The sequence below is a fragment of the Microtus oregoni genome, unplaced genomic scaffold (assembly GCF_018167655.1).
Source record: "Microtus oregoni isolate MIOR12 unplaced genomic scaffold, Mior012 000014F_ref0000157, whole genome shotgun sequence".
NCBI lineage: Eukaryota > Metazoa > Chordata > Mammalia > Rodentia > Cricetidae > Microtus > Microtus oregoni.
The window spans coordinates 18,688,143-18,710,003 of record NW_024543073.1 but is presented as its reverse complement, the minus strand read 5'-3'; the positions used below and the strand labels follow the sequence as shown (position 1 = coordinate 18,710,003).

The window sequence follows — 21,861 nt, the reverse complement described above, 5'->3', positions numbered from 1 at the left end:
TATAGTGAGAAGTTTTATTTATGGATGAGGGTAGACAGTTGGTAAAAATAAATTACTGACAAAATGAGTTATAAAACTAATTTTTAATTTTAAATGTTGCTTGTGTTTTCTGTAATACACAGGAACTAAGTGAAAACACAGATTCCCCTGAAATTAGTCTTCTCTCTGGTACTTCACTTATGGCATCTGATTTGGTTACACCAAAGGAGAAATCATTTGCAAAGCCAGTGAAGACCTTAGCTGTACCAAATACATTTTTTGAGCCTGAACAGGAAGTAACACTGACCATGACATCTAAAGAAACCAAAGATGAAGAAAGCTCTCTTGAAACATTTGTGTCTGCTTTAGAAAGATTACTAGAATCACCAGAAGGCACCCAAGAAGAAACACTGCTTGAAATAGCGAATGATTTCAATCCTCAAGAATTGAAGAACCCATTGAGCAACTCCTTGAGTTCTGTGTCAGTCCCTTTGAATGCCTTGTCAGCATGTTGTAGAGATGTACTAGAAAACACGAAGAATGATGGTGCGTTGCCTGCTGAATTGCTGGCAACCATCAACATGCTACCAGGTGACAATGTAGAACCTGGACCTGTAGGACCCATCTGTCAAGGACAAGAGAAAAGCAGCAGTGTTAGTGGTGGAAACGGATGTTTAGAAGTGCAACCTACCATGTCTCAGATAGATGAAGACTGCACACAAATAGTACAGGTGAATTCAGTCTTTTCTACCCTACCATATAAACAGTTCAGGTTATCCTAGTTGTGGGACAACATCTGTTAGTAGGACAAGTGGATGTGCACAGTATAAGTATATAGGTATAATTTTTGGAGTGTTTGGGAACAGTTGTCATTGTATTAAGTTTAAATCATCTCACCAAATACCAACATCTGGAAGATATTGTGTAACTTTCACACATAGATTGCTTTTTTTAGAAGTGCTGGGTAGAGTTTACAGGGGATTAAGTTAAAATTGTTTCTTCCCCAACATACATAAAAGGCATATTGTTAGTTTTTTATTATATAGGAAAGTATTTATTACCAGAAATTTCCCTGTTGTTTAGAATACTCTGTTAACTGAATTCAGAGTAGATACAGAACACTGTAGTTGGACAGAGTAATTTGGGCTTCTAATGTGGGATGGAGGAAGAAGTAAGCCTTTGCTAAGCCCTGTTTGCCTTTAGTATCTGAGTGGATTGCCAGACATAGCTCGTAGCTTTAGAATTCCTACAGCATTATGCCCAGAGGCCCTACAGATGTGCAACAGGAGCCAAGTTCCCTTTTCGTGTTTGTATTCTTATTATTATAAAGTTACAGGCAACTGTGTTGATGTATACTTGAAATGCCAGCACTGGAGAGGCTGAGGCAGCAGAATCAGTTCAGGAGTTCAAGGTTAGCATGTGACCATAGCAACACCCTGTTTCAGATGAACCAAAACCGAAAGAACACATCAAACATGGAAGATTATATAACAGTATGATAACAAAGTTCCCCCAAAATATAATTTCTAAATATTGTTAACAGTTTGGTGTAGCTTTAATTACTTCTAGTCCATGTAAATTTATTTTATTCAAATGAAACTGTATAATGCAAGTTGCTTTGCAACTTATTTTTTAAATCTAATGCATGTTGCTTTTTTTTAGTGTCAGGAAATGTAGCACTTTTCAATCTTTTAGGTTACTAAATGACATAAATGCATTATAAAAATAATTTATTGCTATAGTTTAATCAATTCATAATAATGGAAGCTTAGTTACCCTTTTTATTTAATCTTGGCAATTAACAAAATATTCCATATATATCCCCAGGAAGATTTAGAGAAAACTTGAGTGTATGTTGCAGCATACAAACCTAGAGTAATACTGATGTAATCCTGTTTGCAAATTTCAGATAGACATTATAGGTTTAGGAAAGCAAACAAACAAAAAAAAAGGCCAGATACCTTTGATCCCAGAACTCTGGAGGCAGTGGCAGGTGGATCTCTGTGAGTTCAGCCTGGTCTATAGAGGAAGTTCCAGAACAACCAAGGTTACACAGGGAGATCCTGTCTCCAAAAACTGACCCCCCCCCACCAAAAAGAGAAAAACTCAGAAAATGACACATTAATCATGGAGTGTTAAAGGTAATTAAACATTTACATGTTCTAGGATAAAGAGAAGGTGTTGTTTTTTTAAAAAATACTGCAAGATCCCCGCAGCAGTAGGCAGCAGAAATGTTGTAGGTCCCAAATGGTGGTAGTGGGCCATGTGGTGGCAGGCAGCGGGCTCTGGGAGCAACCAGTCCCAGGCAGAGATGGCTGCCTGTCCCCGAGCAGTGGCTGGTCCCAGGCAGGGAGACACATGGCAGGCTGGCAGGAGACAGAGACATGGATAGACATGACATGCAGGGTGAGGTTGAATATTTATTCAGGGGGTTATGGAGGAGGAAGGGTGAAGAGGTGGGGCAGAGAGAGAGGGAGAGAGAGAGAGGTGGAAAAAGAGACAGAGAAGGGGGATGCGAAGAAGTGGGGAGAGAGGTAGAAGCAAAGCTGCCTCTCGGAGAGGAAGATGGAAAAGAGAGCGAGCTCAGGCCAGAGCTGAAGATCAGCCTGCCTCAGCTGATGGGGGAGGGAGTGGGTGTGGCTTATCTCTTAAAGAGACAGAAAACCATAACAGAAGGGCTGTGAGTAAATGTAGAATGTTCTTATGTGGGTGTCTTATTCCAAACAACTTACTTCCTGCCAAATTAATGCACCAAAAGTGATCTTATATTTTCCTGTGAATTTTAAAGTTAAATATTGATGAAAATAATTTTAAAGTCTTTTCACTACCTCCTCTCCCCCAGGTCTCTCTATGAAGTCCAGGCGGCCTCAAACTCAGTTCTCCTGCCTTAGTTTTCTAAGTAGTGGATTATAGACATGCATTACCAAGACTAGCTGCTTATGTGTTTTCATAAGCTTAAAATCTACGTTGTTCTTTCAAAATACAATTGTAGCATTATGTTCATATATGCTTGTGAGAATTGGCACACTTTAATCTCAAAGACAATTTTATCAGAGAAGATAAATTTAATTTTTTGGTTTAATGTTATAATTATTTATGGATATGTGTATGTCTTTATAGACTATAGAAGACCCAAAACCATTTAGATTGCAAACAAGGACTCATGAAAATACCACGTCTTATGAGCAACTAAATGATAAGGGAAATTCAGATACCGTGAACAATACCTCTGTCCAGGAAACACCCCAAGTACTCAGAAGATCATCTAGACTGGAAAAACTGAAAGCAAGCAGAGATGTGGCACATACAGATGTGTTGAAAATGCCAGAAAGTATTTCATCAAAACCACTTAGTTGTGAGGATCAAGTACATAACATACTTGCAACTGAGAATTTCAGGTGTGTTGTTACATTGTATCTTGCTCACCAGATATTCTGCAAATCTAATCGATAATTGGGTGCTGGAGGATGTTAGAGGCAGTGTCAACTTACCCCTAAGTAAAAAGCATTTTTCTATTGCTGTTTTTAATTTTGCAATTTTTAATCAGTCCCCCACTACATAGCAGGTTCCTTCACCCCTCACACTCCTGCGGAGAGCCTCCCTCCTTCCCATATGCGGTGAATAGAGTGGATAGTGACATGTCAGCTTGGGAGTGGAGTGCAGGAGCCTGAGAATCCTCATATTTGTAGGGAACTACACTGAAAGTAACTAAAAGACTGGCATGGGCTTGGCTCTCACGGGGGTATCTATAGCTCACTTAAGGCCCCATCCCATGTTTAAGTTGCTTTGTCAGTTGAGAATAACTCAGTAACTATGTTTGGTTTTCAATAGTTGTCAAAGTTTTATGTGATTCTCCATGACTGCTTATAAAAATTGCAATTATTTAATAAGTCAATTTTTTAAAGAATGCAGGGTTCTGTCTTAAAGACTGACAGTAAGAGGAAGAATATGCATTTATCCAGATTCAAGAGTGAACAGAGAAAGAAAAATGAACAACTTAAAATAAAAAATGGTGAGACATTTTTTGAATATTTTTTTCATTTCTTTACATAGCTTATAGAAACAAATTGAAGTAGAACAATTTATAATATTACCTCAGTTTTATTGATGAGTTAACCATTTTAGTGATGGTAAGTAAGACTTTACCTACTAGCACACATAACTTCTTAGTAGCATAAATGGGATTTGAAATTAAATGGCTGCCAGGGTAGTATTGATTTCTATACTTTCCACTATAGAGAACAGCTAGATGATAATTTCATATTTGATTATATGGCTAACACAGCAAAAGACTGACATTGCATGAGAGGGCAAATTGCTGTTTCTATATAAACTGTAAGATTGAATTAAAAAGTTGTGTTACAATCAGGGTGGTGGTGGCGCACACCTTTAATCCCAGCACTTGGGAGGCAGAGGTAAGCAGATATCTGTGAGTTCAAGGCCATCCTGATCTACAAGATCTAGTTCCAGGACAAGCTCCAAAGCTGCAGAAAAATTTTGTCTTGAAAAAAAAAAGCTCTATTACAATAAAATAATATAGAAACTCAGTTAAAAGTCATAGTGAACTTGACAGAATTGAAATATGGGCAATAGATTGCATCTGCTTGAATTTTCTGAATCTGAAAATATTTTTTTTTTTTTGATTTTCGAGACAGGATTTCTCTGTAGCTTTTTTTTGTTTCCTGTCCTGGAACTAGCTCTTCTAGACCAGGCTGGCCTCGAACTCACAGATATCTGCCTGCCTCTGCCGTGGTGAAAATAATACTTTTAATTGTATAAGAGAATGTTTATATTTTTAGAAAATGCATATTAAGTATTAGTTATAAAATGTACGGTATCTAAAAGTTACAAACTATCATCCCATCTGTATATGCACAACAGATAAATAGGTAGGTAGATATACAGATATAGATAGATAGATAATAGATAGGATAGATGAAAATGATTTAAAATTGTGAGAAAATGTTACCATTGACTCCTTTGCTTATTTTTCTTTTCTACTCAGATCAAACTCAGGGCTTCACACATGCTAGGCAAGCACTCCACCACTAGGCTATATCCTTAGACCCTTTATTCTTTTTACATACTTTTTCTGAGAGCCTGAAATTATTTCAAAATAAAGTATAAAAAAATTGAATAAACTGAAAAATCTAGTGTCTCATATATTAACTAGATAAGCAATATAGAATACAATTTTATATAATTATAATTATATAGAATTATAATAATTATAATACTATAAAAATAAGGAAAATACATCTGTGACAATAAAACTTGTCACACCTGTACAAAGAGGGTTTAAAACAAAAAGGTGACTTGAACAAATGGAAACAAGAGACTAGTTCTCAGTTAGATTTCAAACTTAAGAAATCTCTCTCAGTTACTTAATAAGTGCATGGGATCTCAATCAAAAGTAGGTTTGGAACCTGGGGAGGTAATTCAAACAGTAAGTGCTTGCCAAGCGAATACAATGGCCTGAGTTTAATTTCCAGCACTGTGGTGGTATGAGTGGTCCTCACAGCCTCATATATTGAATGTTGATTCACCAGGGAGTGGAACTGTTGGAAGGATTAGAAGGATTAGGAAAAGTGACCTTGTTTGAATAGGTACAGCTGTGTTGGAGGAAGTGTGTTGATGGGGTGGGCTTTGAGGTTTCAGATGCCCATGGCAGGCACAGTCCTCCACCTCCACTTGAGGGTCAAGATGTAGCTCTCACCTGCTGCTCCAGTGCCTTGGATGTATGTTGCCATGCTTCATGATCATAATGAACTAGGCCTCTGAAATTGGAGTCCCCAATTAAATGCTTGGTTTTATAAGTGTTGTCTTATTCATAGTATCTCTTCACAGCAATACAGTAGTGACTAAGACAAACACATTAATAAAGAGAGAAACAGCGGCACATTCTTGTAATCCTAGCACTTGAGGAGGCAGGGAAGGAAGATTTGTATGTATTGGTGGCCAGCTAGATTTGTCAAATCCATGAGAAATCAGTGAGAAACCCTGTCCCAAGACTGAGTGATTGAGCAAGGACCCTTGACATTGACCTCTGTCTGGCCTCCATACACACCTATATCTGCTCATATATCACACTTGCATACACACCCACATAAAACCATATGTGTGTGTGTGTGTGCACACACACACATGTATGTATGCATTGCATGCATATGAGTATGTTGGTATGCATGCCTGTGCATGCAGAAGCCAGAGCAGGACACTGGGTGCCTTGCTTCACCATTGTCCATATTTCCTGAGACAGAACCCTCACTGGTCTGGAAGTTTGCTATTTCACTAGACTGGATGGCTACCAGATTACCTTCTCTTGCCTCCTACTGCTAGGGTTTCTGCCTTGTGCAGCTCTGCCTGTCTTTTTACATGGGTGCTAAGGATTTGATCTTAGGTTTTCATGACTGCAGAACAAGTACTCTTCCCCGTTGAATAATCTCCCTAGTCCTCCATATACAGAGTTCTGTCTGCTTGTTTATTTTCTATTATTTTAACAGGGCTGGAGGGTAGCTATGAGATCACTACAAAATGACACTAAGTTTCAGGTAGAAAAGTAAGTATAAAAAAACTAGCAAAAATATTCAGAAAAATTAAAGCAGAGCTAGTGTAAGAATTTGTTCTGTGTAAATCATAATATTTTAGAAAACCACTGAAATTAAAGTAATTTGTCATGGCATAGGACCAACAGATAAATCAGTGAAATAGAAAAGAGGTTTTAGATTTGGAAAGCAGATACAATGGAAATATGAGGATAATGAGTGATAACAACCATTCATATCTCAAAGTGTTGGCAAGAACTAAGCATTACATATAATATCCCCCCATTCAAATTGAATTTCTGGCTGGTCAGAGGTTTAAATGAAAACATTCTGGAAGAGAACAGATGTAAATCTTTTTAACATCTTAATATTGAAAAGTCCAAAAGCCTTTTAAATAATTATTCAAACAAAAACTAAGGTATAAGGAAAAAGAATGATAATACTTACTATATACATTTAAACATTTGTCGAAATACATTCTAAAGAAGACACAACGTGAAACAGAACTGCTAGTGATGTGACACAATGCTTTAAGTGCACTCATAGGGAAGAAACTCCTGTGAAACAGTAAGAACAAAGAAGAAGGGTGTCTGTGGCCTTGATGATGGTACTCTTCACACGTCTATTCTGTCTCTAAACTCACTGAGTTGTATACGGTTTAAATAGTGCAATTTTTAATGTCAAAATATTAATACCTAAATCTTTACTGTTGATACTGGCTTTAAATTCGAAAATTACTCACTACAACTTAGATTAACAATCTCAAAAGAAAAACTTATACAGATCGTTTTAACAGATGTAAAGAGGGCATTGGATAACATCAAACCCTCACTTCTAGTCGGAATTTCAGGAAACAAGGATAGAAGAGTTTCCTCAACCTGACACAGGCGTGTACGAAAACCCTATGACTAGTCTAATCATTGATAAGATAATAAATGCTTTCCCTCTGTCTTGCTTAGGGTTTCTGTTGCTGGGACAAAGCTCCATGATCAAAAGCAACTTTGGGAGGGGGTTTCTGCTTTGTTTTGTTTTCTTATGAACAAATTTCAAGTCACAATCTTCACCACCAAGGGAAGTCAGGGCAGAAACTCAAGGCAGGGACCTGGAATCAGGAACTGAAGCATATAAGCCTTGGAGAAACTCTGTTTACTGTTTTGTTCCCCATGGCTTGTTCAGCCTGCTGTCTTAGGCAATTCAGGACCACCTACCCAGGGGCAGGACCACCCACAGTGAGCTGGAATCTCCTGTATCACTCATTAGTCCAGAAAATGCTCCCACAGATTTGCTCACAGGGTAATCTGGTGGTGGCATTTTCTCAACTGAGATTCCCTCTTCTCAAATGACTCCAGCTTGTGTCAAGTCAATAAAAAAGTAAATAGCCAGAATATCACCTAATACCACTAATAAAAGTATCTATTCTCACTATTTCTTTAGAACATTGTGAAGTTTTAGCTAGTTATTATGTAGAAAAACAAAAAGCAGTAATATTAAGAGTGGATTTAGTCACAAACACAATTATGTATGTCAACAATTTGATGGAATCTATGATAAAAGCTACCTTACCTCTGAAACTGTAAGCCAAAATAAGCTGTTCTTTCTTAAGTTGCTTTTGGTTATGGTGTTTTATCATAGCAACAGGAAAGCAACTAATATATCTACTGTCATTTAATTCAGGGAAGTTTGTAGGGTACAAAATATGCAAATATCCTTATATACTATAGCAATAAATAAAGTGAAATTTGAAAACCACCATTATAATAGCAAAATGTGTATTTAGAAATGAATTTTATTAAAAAACGTCAAATCACTAAAACTTACCAAAACAAAAAAAGACAAAGAAATCAAAGAAAATTTGATGAACAGAAGAGAACTATTATTAAAGTGCTGCTTTTCAAATTTGTGGTTTGTATAAAATCCTAGTCAAAACCCATGCAGAGACTCTTTTGTCTTTTCTTTCCCCCACCCCCATGTCTGGCACATGCACACATGCACAGGTTTAGGCAGAGGAAAAAGGTGCACATGTCAAGGCCAGGGGACAGCCTCTCACTGGCCTGGAACTTGCCGAAGAAAGCTAAGTTGGCTAGCTAGGAAGCCGTTAGGAGCCCTGGTCTCTGTCTTGGATCTAACTCAGGTTCTTATGCTTGCTAGGCAAGCACTGCTGACTGAGTCATCACTCCAGCCTTCTCTCCACTCCATTCCCCTTCCTCCCTCATCTCTCTCTTTTCCTTTCTTTTTATAAGATTACTATTAGTCAATTTATTTTTAAATGCAAAGGACCTACAACAGCAAAGTGACTGGAAATAAAATTTGAGAGCTATTCTGATCAAGCTTTAGGAATTTTGTAGCTATCATAATAAAAAATAGCATGACCCTGGTATCAGTAGGAAAATAGGTCAAGGAAATTAAATACAGTCTGGAAATAAACATGCAAAACTGCTTTTCTGAAGTGAAAAGACAATGTGGAAAATGAGTCAATATTCATATGCAACAAAATATTTCTACTTGTGTGTTTTAAAAGTAGTGTTGAATTTTACTTTGGCTGACAAGTTACGTGAAGATTAACTTTTCAGTATAAAGATTTTGAATTTTTTTTTTTTTCGAGACAGGGTTTCTCTGTGTCTTTGGAGCCTGTCCTGGAACTAGCTCTGTAGACCAGGCTGGTCTCAAATTCACGGAGATCCGCCTGCCTCTGCCTCCCGAGTGCTGGGATTAAAGGCGTGCGCCACCATCGCCCGGCTCAGTATAAAGATTTTGAAAGGCATGTGTAGTGTTGGGCCCTGAAGAAGGGAGGTCATGAGAAATGACCATTCTGGGGTCCCTTAAATGCCCTGGATGTTCAGCAAGGTCTGTATACTCAGACTCCTAGGAATGCAAATGTCTCCTAGCCCTGTGTGAGAGCTGGCGATTCTCTACTTACTCATTAGTTGTTCTTGCTTAGCCTTATGGAAGAGGCCCCTCTTTGTGTTTATGTGGGCTATATGCATGTCTCTGTGCAGGTATGCCTGTCTGTGTGTATGCACGTGGAGACCAGATGCTGATGTATGTATCTATTCCTATTGTTCCCCGCGTTATTTTTTCACTTACTTTGAGGTTTTTGTTTCTGATAACCAACTAGCTAGTCTGTACCTCCCCACCTCTGGGGTCAGGCACATCCTGCTGTGCCTGGCCTTTATATGGGTGCTGGGGATCCAAACTCATGTTCTCACACTTGCTTAGCAAGCACTGTACTCATTGAGCCATCTCCCCAGCCTAAGATTACTCTTATATGCGAGCAATTTACTTAACCAATGACTCAAGGACACCCATGTAGATTTTTGATACCTTTTCTTTATTTCCTCTTCTGTGGTATCCCACTTGTCACATCAAGTTCTAGATACAACTGTCTCACCAAACTCTGATTCTGTTTCTAAGATTAATGGGATTACCTTACTTTGTAACACCCTTCCGCTGTACCAATATTCTCTGAAAGTTCATCTGAACAAAAGTCATAGGGACCTTGGGGCTCACTGCATTCATTTCTCTACATGCAGGGTCATAGATCTAAATTGCCAATTTTCTTATGGTGTAGGAGGCCCTTCTGTTTATGTGTTGCTTTCATTGGTTAATCAATAAAGAAACAGCTTTGGCCTGATAGGGCAGAACTTAGGTAGGCAGAGAAGACAGAACTGAATGCTGGGAGGAAGAAAGCACAGTCAGAGAGCCGCATGGAGCTGCTGGGTCAGACATGCTGAATCTTTCCTGGTAAGCCATGACCTCTTGGTGATAAACAGATTATTAGAAATGGGTTAAATCAAGATGTGAGAGTTAGCCAATAAGAGGCTAGAGATAATGGGCCAGGCAATGATTTAATTAATATAATTTCTATGTGGTTCTTTCAGGTGTAAGCTAGCCAGGCGGCCGGAACAAACAAAGGGCACTCTCTCTATCAACATTTGGCGCCCAATGTGGCCAACTAACTCCATGTAAAACTTATGTAAGAGGGCTTAAAAAGGAATTCTAGGAAGAACAGCCAGTGCTCTTAACCGCCGAGCCATCTCTCCAGCCCCAAGATTGAGCGTGTAGCACATAAACCCTTTTTATCTGAATTACAGCCAAATCTGCTATGCAGAGCACTGTGGAGCTGGAAACATTTCTGTGTATGGCGGCAGGAATCCGCCATGCTCTCCTGCCTGCCTGGGCCTAGTAGACTGATCCGCCATCTTCCCAGGCAGGAAAAGCCAAGCCATGGGCATGTTCTCGACCCCAAGTGGGAACAGAAACACCCCGGGTCCACAAATGCCATTGAAATGCTTAATAATTGGCATTTGTACTGGCAGCACATCCCAGGAAGCGACATTTTAAAACCACGCGGCATTTTTCCTGCTACGGCACTGAGTCAGGAAAATTTCTGGGTGCCATTCTGTAACAGAAGGAGTGGGCTACTTGTCATCCCAGCCACCCAGTTTTTTTACACCCAAAATAACCACACAAACTGTATTCATTAAAACACTGCTTGGTCCATTAGCTTAGGCTTCTTATTAACTCTTATATTTTATATTAGCCCATTATTCTAGTATGTGTTAGCCACCTGGTTCAGTACCTTTTTTAGTAGGGCAGGTCACATTCTGCTTTTTCAGTGTCTGGATAGGACTGGGGAGGAGAGCTTCCTTCTTCCCAGAATACTCCTGTTCTCCTTGCCCCACCTCTACTTCCTGTCTGGTTGTCTCGCCTATACTTCCTGCCTGACTACTGGCCAATCAGCATTTATTTAAAACATAATTGACAGAATACAGAATTGTCCTACACCAGATTATTTTGGATTCTAGATTTAGAGGGTGCAGTCCATGGATGATTGGACCTGTAATAATGGCAGAAGCACCTGGGGGACAAATCTGCTTATGTTATGAGCAGAAAGCATAAGAGAAGGTCTCCTTTGCCAATATACCTCCAGTAACCTGACTTCCTCTTAGTAGACCCAACCTCTTAAAAGCTCTACTATCTCCTAGTAACTAAAAAACTAAGCTTTTACCTCATGGACCTGCAGAGACATGCAGATAGATAATATAGCAGACAGTAAATAATTCTAGATTTAAGTAATCCTTTGCTTAGAATTTTTAAGAAAATCTGGCATCTTTTATGAGCACTTTTGTAAGGTTTTAATCAATGTGTATCATGAGTTTTAGTTTACTACAAATATTTTAAAACTAACACATCTTTACATTTTTTATATTTAGATAAAATTACAGTAAGGCTAATGGATAAAATACTCTTTAATAATGTAATACACCCACTTTTAATATTGACTAGATTAATCATAGTCTGTCCCCCGCCCTCTGCCCCATTTTGACAAAGGGTTTCTCTGTGTAGCCCTGGCTGTCCTGGAACTCACTTTATAGACCAGGTTGTCCTTGAATTTAGATCCACCTGCCCCTGCCTCCTGGGTGCTGGGATTAAAGGTGTGCACCTTTGTTCTTTCTCTCATTTTAGGAAAAGGGAAGATGAATAAAATGTGTCCTTGTAGTATAAACCGGAGAAACGTTTTTGGAGAGAATTTACTGTATAAAGCTGCTCTCCATAATGATGTTGATCTGGTTCGCTGTTGCATAAAAAATGGTGGAAATGTCAATCAGCTGAGTTATGCTGGTAAGTCAACCCACAGTTGTCTAGGGAGCCATCTGCAGTCTCAGCTGAACTGCCCACATGAGAGTATGACAAAGTGAGCCGAAGGCAGTATGCTCTCCAGTAACTTTCTGGCTCCTCATTATTTCTCAAGGAAGAGAATTAGTTGAGTGGTGGAAGAACACTGCATTTCTGATTAAAGATGTCAGGTAGGCCGTGTGCAGTGCATTATGCAGAAGGAAGGCTGGTTCCTGGTGCTCACTTTACATTATACAGAAGGAAGGCTGGTTCCTGGTGCTCACTTTATAAGAGCACTAATGTGAGACTTAACCTTGAATGGAGGTAAGAGGAGACCAAAACTGGAAGTAACTAATGTTAACCAAATCTCAAGGGAAAATTTGTAGTAATGGCAGGGATACAGAAGGTGTAAGACCAGGGAAACAGGCAAAATAGAATATGAGGTAGCAGGTGGATAGATTACTAAGGAAGGAAGCAGTCTTTCCTTGTGGCCGGTTCTGCAGTACTTTCTTCTGTGGAGAATCTTACATGTTTTCTAGATAGGACTGATTGTAAAGATAACTTGTGTGTTAGTGTATAAAGATACTTATGTGAACAACAGTGGGCCAGTCTGCGGGTGCTTTGGAGTATCTATACTTTTCCTTTAGCCTCTAGATTGCCTATTTATCAAACAGTGCAAAATCTCTGGTGCATAAATGATGGCATAGTGCAACCCATGGTTGAGCAGGTACTGCTCCAGTACTTAGAATATGAAGGCCTGATTTTGCAATGTGGTCATAGTTTAAAATGATTTTTGAAATGATTGATTTTTATTTAGATTGATTGATTCAGTGTGCATGTATGCATGAGCGTGGGTGTGCATGCACACTGTAGCAGCACATGTGTGGACATGAGAGGAAAATTTGTGAAAGTCAGTTCTCTCCTTCTACTCTGTGGGATCCCTGGATTGAACTCAGGTTATCAAGGTTAGCAGCAAGCACCTTTATCTGCTGAACTGTCTCCCTAGCCCTTAAATCATACACTTAGATTAATAACTAAGATTCTATAAACCTTACTCTTCTGCTTGCAAGAGATTTACTCTTTAAATTTTTTTAATTAACTAGCCAATTTTCCCAGCTTATTCAGAGTTTCCCTGCCTCTTCTCCCAGTCTCTTCCCTCATCCTCCTCCCACCATCCACTCCTCCTTTCTCTTCATAAAAGCGCAGGTCTCCCATGTATATCAGGCAGCCATGGCATACAAAGTTACAGCAAGACTAGGCATCTCTTCTCCTATTAAGGCTGGATAAGGCAACCCAGTAGGAGGAAAGGGTCCCAAAATCAGGTAAAAGAGTCAGAGATAGTCCCTGCTTCCACTGTTAGGAAGGAGACCAAGCCACACAAGGAGACCAAGCCACACAACTGTAACCTATGTGCAGAGGGTCCAGGTCAGTCCCATGCAAGTTCTCTGGTTGGTGGTTCAGTCTCTTTGAGTCACCATAAGCCCAGGTCATTTGACTCTGTGTGCTTTTCCATGGTGTTCTTGGCCCCTCTGACATTCATAATCCATCCTTCCCCTCTTGTACAGGATTTCCAGAGGTTCACTAAATGTTTGACAGTGGGTCTCTGTATCTATATCCATCAGGTGCTGGTTGAAGCCTCTCTGATGGCAGGTGGACTAGGCACCAGACTATGCGCATAGCAGAATATCATTAGAGATAATTTCATGGACTTGTCTTTTGTCAGTTGTATTTGATTCTATCCTGGATCTCTGGACTGCCCAGCCTCTGAGCCCCGACCCTCACATTTACTCTCTTGATTTTTAAGGGATTTGTAGTCCTTCTTCAGTACTTAGTGTTTCTTGAGTTCAAAAGTATCTCTACATGCAGCCAGATTTGACTCTATGAGTTTCCAATTACGTCTTAATGTATTTTTTCATTCCCCCTTTTCTTGGGACAGTGTTAACAACCTTTCTGGCTGTTCCCTATGTATCTTCAGCCAGTTTCCTCACTTCCCCAGGCACTTCCATGACCTTCCTGAATTAATTGTCATTATTTTATTTTCCAAGCTTCTCAGACTCTTATTATTCATCTTTCCTCTCTGTTGTGCATCATACCTCTGTTTTTATTGTTTGCTGGCATTTTTTTTTAGAGTCAGAGAACAGTGTTTCCACAAAGTAGTCAACAAGTCATTTTCATCAGAAATTAACTACATCTGTTTAAAAATACTAATCTCTCTCTCCTCTCCTCCCCCTCGTGTGTGTGTGTGGAACACACAAATCTGTAGTTTAGCAAGTTGATCAGACTATGTTTATCTTATAAAACAAGAGCTATTAACACAACATGATGGAAATCAATGTTGAGTGCCTTAAAACGAAACTGCCTACCATGTGCTTAGGAATGTAGATGTCACAGGTAGTGTCTGTTTGTTGGTGCTTCTGGGCGTGACTGTCACAGCAGAATAGGAAAGGTGTATGCCACCTTCTGAGAACTTTTAAAGGTAGATCTGCTCTGTTGGGCCATTATTTTGGTTTAGTTGGTTATACTATTCCTGGCAGCAAGGATGAAGTGTTTGTTGGAACCTGTTGGCCAACAGCTCAACTGTCTAGATACTGTAAACTTTGTTTGGTAGCAAGAGATGGCCAGTTGAAATTCTGCTTTGCCCATTATTTGGCAATTTCATATAGATTGTCTTTATAGATGTATATATTTTAGGAACTTTCTACTCTGTTAGGTTTACATACTAACCCTCAAATGGCCTTTAATTTTAACTACTTCTTAGTGTAGGAGATTTTTCTGCCTCTGTGTTGCTTTCATTGGTTGAATAAAGAAACTGCCTTGGCCTTTTGATAGGGCAACACTTAGGTAGGCGGAGTAGACAGAACTGAATGCTGGGAAGAAGGGCAGATGGAGAGCTGCCATGGAGCTGCCAGTTCAGATGTGCTGAATCTTTCCTGGTAAGCCATGACCTCGTGGTGTTATACAGATTATTAGAAATGGGTTAAATCAAGATGTGAGAGTTAGGTGAGCATCCAAACTGCCTAGGCTCCCACAAAGCCAGTACGTGCAGTAGGATCAAAAACCCATTGCCATTGTTCTTGAGTTCTCAGTAGTCCTCATTGTCCACTATGTACTAGATTTGGATGGAGGTGGGTGGTCCATGGACTTCCCACAGGGCAGGGAACCCTGATCGCTCTTTGGGCTGACAAGGAAGGGGGACTTGATTGGGGGAGGGGGAGGGAAATGGGAGGCGGCGGCGGGGAAGAGACAGAAATCTTTAATAAATTAATTAATTAATAAAAAAAAGATGTGAGAGTTAGCCAATAAGAGGCTAGAGATAATGGGCCAGGCAATGATTTAATTAATACAATTTCTGTGTGATTATTTCGGGTGCAAGCTAGCTGGACAGAATGAATAAAGGGCCACCCGCTCTCCTTGTAACAATTCTCCCATTATTTCTTCTCTCAATCGCCTCTCCCCATTCTGCACTTCATTTTTGTATCCCATCTGTAATTGTTCTATTTCCCTTTTTTTACTAGATTTTTCTGTTCCTTCTGGCCCCTTACTCTATATCTACCCTCTGTGGTTCTACAGATTGTAGCTTTGTTATCACTGACTTATGAGCTAATACCCACCTATAACCAAATTCTTACCAAATTTGTCTTTCTGGGTCTGAGATACCTCACTCAGGATGATTTTTTTTTCTGGCTCTGTCTATTTACCAGCAAATGTAATGATGTTACCTATTTAAGAGCTGAATAATACTCCATTGTGTAAATGTACAGCTTTAAGCACCAGTGCTTACCTACCAGGCCAAGGTTACTTGATAAGACTGGTGAGAAATAAATCTTGACCAGGCTCAAGGGGTCACAGCAAGACTGAGGCTATGACAAGTTAATTGCAAGCAATCAGACTTTTTAGTCCCTTTCGGAAACAATATAATGGTGAGGGCCAGAATCAATATAATGGTAGTTGCCAGAATACAGTGTTGTTTTCAGGTTATACAGGGCACACAAGATTAATGTCTAAGACCAATTATCTGGCCAATCTTCTGTGTGCTCATTGATTTCTAGGAACACAGAGAAGCAGAGTGGCATGAATGCTTCACTGCCTGAGGGAATGCCTGGGTTTCTCAGGAACCGAAAGGCATACAGTGCCCCAGGAGCCATAGACTCCAAAAACTTACAGCACATACCTCTCAGGGCAACTAACCTAGGCCGACTCCAGGATTCCCTGCTGCATTTTCTTTATTCATTCCTCTGTTGAGGAACATCTAGGTTATTTCCAATTTCTGCCTAGTAAGACTAGAGCAGTAATGAACATGTTCAAGCAAGTGTCTCTGTGGGTATATGGCCAAGAGTGGAATATCTGGATCTTCAGATAGATTGAACAGCTTTGCTGTTCGAGTTTGCACTCCCACCAGCAATGCACAGTGTTCCTCTTACTCTGCATCCTTGCCAGCATGAGCTGTCACTTGTTTTTTTGATCTTACCCACTCTGACAGGTATAAGATGAAATCTCAAAGTAGTTTTTTGATTTGCATTTCCCTGATAGCTAAAGATGTTAAACCTTTCTTCAAGTGCTTATTAGCGATATGGGAATTTGCAGTTGACTTTTTTACCTTTACTCTTTGGGGAGCCCACCACCCAACTCCAAAATAAATACACAAAGACTTATTCTTACTTATGAATGCCCAGCCTTAGCTTGGTTTGTTTCTAGCCAGCTCTTCTTAACTTTAATTATCCTATCTACCTTTTGCCTCTGGACTTTTATCTTTCTCTATACTGTATTTCTGTGACTGGCCCTGTTGCTGGGTGGCTGGACCCTGATGTCTTCCTCTCCTTATTTTCTAGCTCCTCATCTTCTCCTTTTCTCTTTCTGTTTATTCTCTCTACTTGGCAGCACCACCTATCCCTCTCCTCTAGCTATTAACCATTCAGCTCTTTGTTAAACCAATCAGATGTTTTAGGCAGGCAAAATAACACGGCTTCAGAGTTAAACAAATGCAACATAAAAGAATGCAACACATCTTTGCATCATTCAACAAATATTCTACAGCATAAACAAATGTAACACATCGGAAACTAATATTCTACAATAGGAATTCATTGTTTAAATCTATACCTCATTTTTATTGGGTTATTTGTTTTCTTGATATCTAGTTTCTTGACTTCTTTATATATTTTGGATATTAGCTATTTACCGGCCATGTACTTGGTAAAAAAATCTTTTTCTAATTTGTAGGCTGCCATTTTGTCTAATGATGGTATCCTTTGCAATGCAGAATCTTTTCAGTTTCATGAGGTCCCATGTGTTAATTGTTGATCTTAGTGGTGGTGTAACACTATTTTGTTCTGAAAGTCTTTTCCTTGCTGATAATCTCAAGGTTATTCCCTACTTTCTCTTCTACCAGATTCAGTTTGTCTGGTCTTATATTGATGTCTTTGATCAATTTGGAGTTGAGTTTTGTGCAGGGTGATAAGTGGATCTATTTGGATTTTTCTACGCGTAGCCATGCAGTCTGACTAGCACCATTTGTTGAAGATGCTGTCATTTTTCCAGTGTATATCTCTGACTTCTTTATAAAAAAAAAATCAGGTGTCTATAGGTGTGTGGATTTGTTTCTGTGTTTTTAATTTGATTCTGTTGGTAAATATTTCTGTTTTTTTGTGGTTTTTTTTGTTTGTTTTTGGCCAATATCATGCTATTTTAAACTGGGAAAATAATGCCTCCAGAAATTCTTTTATTATTCGGGACTATTTTAGCGTTCGTGTGTGTGTGTGTGTTTTCATATAAAGCTGAAACCGTCCTTTCAAGATCTGTGAAGAATTGTGTTGGAATTTTGAAGGGGATTGCAGTGAATCTGTAGATTGCTTTTGATAGGATGGCCATTTTTACTATGTTAATCCTACAGATCTGTGAGCATGGGAGATCTCTCTATCTTCTGATACCTTCCTTAATTTCTTTCTTCAAAAACTTGAAGTTTCTAATCATGTAAAGCTTTCATTTGGTTAGAGTTACTCCAAGATATTTTATATTATTTGAGGCTATCATGAAAGGTATTGTTTCCCTGATTTCTTTCTCAGTCTAATTATCATTTGTGTGCAGGAGGCCTACTGATATTTGTGAGGTAATTTTATATTCGGCTACTTTACTGAAAGTTTTTATCTGCTGTAGGAGTTCCTTGGTGGGCTTTTTAGGTTAACTTATGTGTACTACCACATCATCTGCAAGTAAAAATACTTTGACTCCTTTCTAGTTTGTGTGCCCTTGGTCTCCTTCAGCTGTCTTACTGCACTAGCTCAGACTTCCGGCACTATATTGAATAGGTATGGAGAAAGTGCACAGCCTTGTCTTGTTTCTGATTTTATTGGAATTGCTTTGAGTTTGTGTTAATGGTTCCTCAGTTGAGCTGACTTTCCTCCCAAGGGAACACTAGAGAATATTTACAAACATTTTTAGTTGTGAGCCTAGCCTTTAATGTCCAAGCCTTTTCTCTAGCCCTTGTAAACATTTTTAATGGTATTTCTGAAATAAGAGTGTCTCTTCAGTCCAGGAGATTGAGAAAGCTGTTAAATATTCTATGATGCTCAGAACAAAAATGAATTTTATAGCCTAAAAATGTCAATGATTAGATTGAGGCCTAAAGTGTAAGTTAAATATGATTTTACATGAGTTTTTGAACTTAATTAAACCTATCATATGTATTGAATTTAGTAATTGTTAACAGTGTACTGTTACCTCTGACTAATGAAGAAGATGATATTTATATAAAGACATCGTATATGGTTTGTTGGTTGAATTGCTGCAAATATAAACATTGTTTGTGTAAGTAAAAGGGAAATAAGTCTGTTAACTCTTGTGTATGTGGTCTGCTGGCTGAGGTGCTTTAATGGCTATCCCTTGAATTAGAAATAAAGCTTCTGCTTCCCTGCAGAAGCAGCCTGTAACCAGCATTCTCTACCCTTGGAAGCTGACCTGGAAGGGTTTTACGAATACTGTAGAACACTTGCTTTCTTGGTTGGCGTGATGACTCACCAGTGCTGAGTTCATAACGCTCTTGCACAGGGCTCAAGTTCGGTTCCCAGCACCCACATCAGGCAGCTCACTGCTGCCGTAACTCTAGGTCCAGGGATATTCAGTCCTTTGACCTCCATGGGCACTGCATTTGTATGTACATTCTCACAAAAAGACATATGTACATATATAATTAAAAATAAAAAATATTTATGGTCTTCCTTTTATATTTTTGCTATAGCAGGGCTGAGGGTTAAAAATTTAATTTTCTTCTTTTTTCTTTTTCCTTTTTTTTTTTTCAAAAAAAGACAAGGTAGCTTAGTTTGGCCTCAAACTTGCTGTGTAGCAGAGGATGACTTTGGACTTTATATTCTCCTGTCCTCACCTTCCATGTGCAAGGATTACAGGCATGCAGAACCATGACTGACTTTCGGTAGAACCTGTTCTTAAACCCAGGTCCTTGTGCATGCTAGGCACACAGTATAAACTAAGATACATTCCCAGCCCTCCTTGAATTCACTAAATAATACAAAATAGTTTGATGTAGATGTTATGTGTGCTCATGTAATCAGAATACTTTTAAGGAAACTATATAAAATTAGAGTGTTTTAAAATATGTATTAGTTTTAATTACATGTGTGTATGTATGTATGTATGTGTGTGTGTTCTGTGTTGAGGGTATGTGAATGTAAATGTAAGGGCCTGTAGAGACCAGATGGGGTGTTGCACCCGCTAGACCTGGAGTTACAGATAGTTGTGAGCTACCCAGTGTGAGTGCTGGGAACCAAACACAGGTCCTCTGCAACATTAGTATATGCTATTGACGGCCTAGGCATTTCTCTAGCTCCTAGAATTGTTTTGATTTTTTAAAAAGATTTATGCATGAGCCATTATTAAGATGTCAAATAAAAATGTCTTTTTCTATAATAGGTTGGACAGCACTTCATGAAGCTAGTGTAGGAGGATACTATCAGACAGTAAGTGCGCTATTAGAGGGTGGAGCAGAAGTGAATGTCAAGGGAAAGTACCAGATTACTCCCCTGCACGATGCTGTGATGAATGGACATTACCAGGTACTCGCTGCTTCTGGTTATAGAATAAACACACAGCAGGAAAGCAAGCTTCACTTTCAGTTCATTTGCTAATAAATGCTCAGAATTTGTAATATAATTCACCTTATGATACTTACCATTAGTCCCAATATGATGGATGCCATTGTATACTTTTTTGGTGACATTTTTTTATTTGTTTACTTAATACTATTATCCAGGCTGACCTTGAGCTCCTGGGCTCAAGGGCTCTTTTTGCCTCAGCCTCCAGAGTAGCTGAGATTACAGGAACTTGCCATTTAACATACTATTTGTATATAGTCATACAGAACATTTTTTTGCATAGTATGGTTTTCAGTGTGTACTCCTTTAAAGCTCTTTTTATACAGTGATTCACACTTTCAAAGGATGTTTCCTTCTATAAACAGTGATGTTCAGTCCAGTAGGAAACCAGCAACCTCATGGACTGCAGTGGAACATTCAGAACAGGGTGGGAGAATGCCAGAGTTAGCCACAGTTGCCCTCATGGTTATAATTCCATTCTAGTGCAGGAAAATATTAAGGAAGGTAATGAATCCAGTGTCCATGATTTATCTCAGAAACTACAGGCACTATATTAGTGAATTGAAGCTTTGCTGTAGATGTTGCTCCTTTTCCTGTTCCTCCTATTTGCCCTCCCTGCCCTCTTTCTCTACCCCTTTCCCATTCTTTCCCCTTCCTCCTTTCTGTAGTGCCTTACATCTAATCTGGGGGTGCCCATGGTAGTAAAGCATGTTATCACTGAGCTATACCGCCACTCCCTGAAGACATTTTACTGTTGATTTTAGGGATGAGAAGTTATGGGTTAAAAGCTCCTGAGGTACAAATGAGCTAAATCAACTGACCCTAGTACGATCTTTTCTTCATATGTTTAGAACAAATACCTAGCAGAGAGAGACTAAAGAGGCTTCTGGGAGTTATGAGCAGACTTATTTATGGTGTGGAAGAGTGTTTAAGGAGAATTTAGACAGTTTTGCTTATTTCGATAATGTATTTGATAATGATGGTGGATGGGGACACCATTTGTGAAAACCTGGGGAAAGAGAATTCCACATGGGACATAGTTAATGTTAGAAGAATGACTCTAAGACAGTCCCAGTCCTTCACCATTGTTTCAAAGATTGCCGTCAATCAATCTCCTTTCTCCCAAACCAGCCCTTCATGCAGATTATCTGATTTCTATTGTAATTCTATCTTTTTCAGAATATCAGAAATATCAGAATATTTTCTGTTGTGTTTACCTTTTAAAACAGCATAATGCTTTTAACATTCTTCTCTGTTATATGATGTTAAATAATTGATATCTCTTTATTCTTGAGTAATATAATATTCCGCTCCAAGATCACCAGGATTGTAGATTTTGCTATTACATGTAAAGCTTCTATCAATGCTCAAAATAGAATGACAGAATACAGAAAATACTTAGGAAAGTTTTAAAATCAGTCTACAAATTCCTTAATACTCCCCTCTCAAAGCATAGAGCCTAATCTCCCCCCCCCAAGGAATAAAGGATGACATTGTGATGGCTGGCTTCTAGCAAATAAGATGTGGCAGCATGTGGGTTCTAAGGTTATGTTAGAAGATACTGGAACTTTCAGTTCTTTCTCGTGACTCATTAACTAGAGAGGGGTAACTGTTTA

The 21,861-nt window shown here is 39.0% G+C and overlaps 1 protein-coding gene across 1 annotated transcript in view; it reads left to right on the top strand.

The window, feature by feature from the left end:
• The window catches only part of Ankrd31 (ankyrin repeat domain 31), a 164,926-nt gene that overhangs the window by 69,289 nt on the left and 73,776 nt on the right, over nucleotides 1-21,861 (top strand). Inside the window, exons 8-12 of the mRNA XM_041663201.1 lie at nucleotides 123-710; nucleotides 3,100-3,377; nucleotides 3,915-3,991; nucleotides 11,991-12,146; nucleotides 20,064-20,206. Of these exons, the coding sequence (XP_041519135.1) occupies nucleotides 123-710; nucleotides 3,100-3,377; nucleotides 3,915-3,991; nucleotides 11,991-12,146; nucleotides 20,064-20,206 (1,242 nt within the window). The remainder of the gene's footprint in view (nucleotides 1-122; nucleotides 711-3,099; nucleotides 3,378-3,914; nucleotides 3,992-11,990; nucleotides 12,147-20,063; nucleotides 20,207-21,861) is intronic.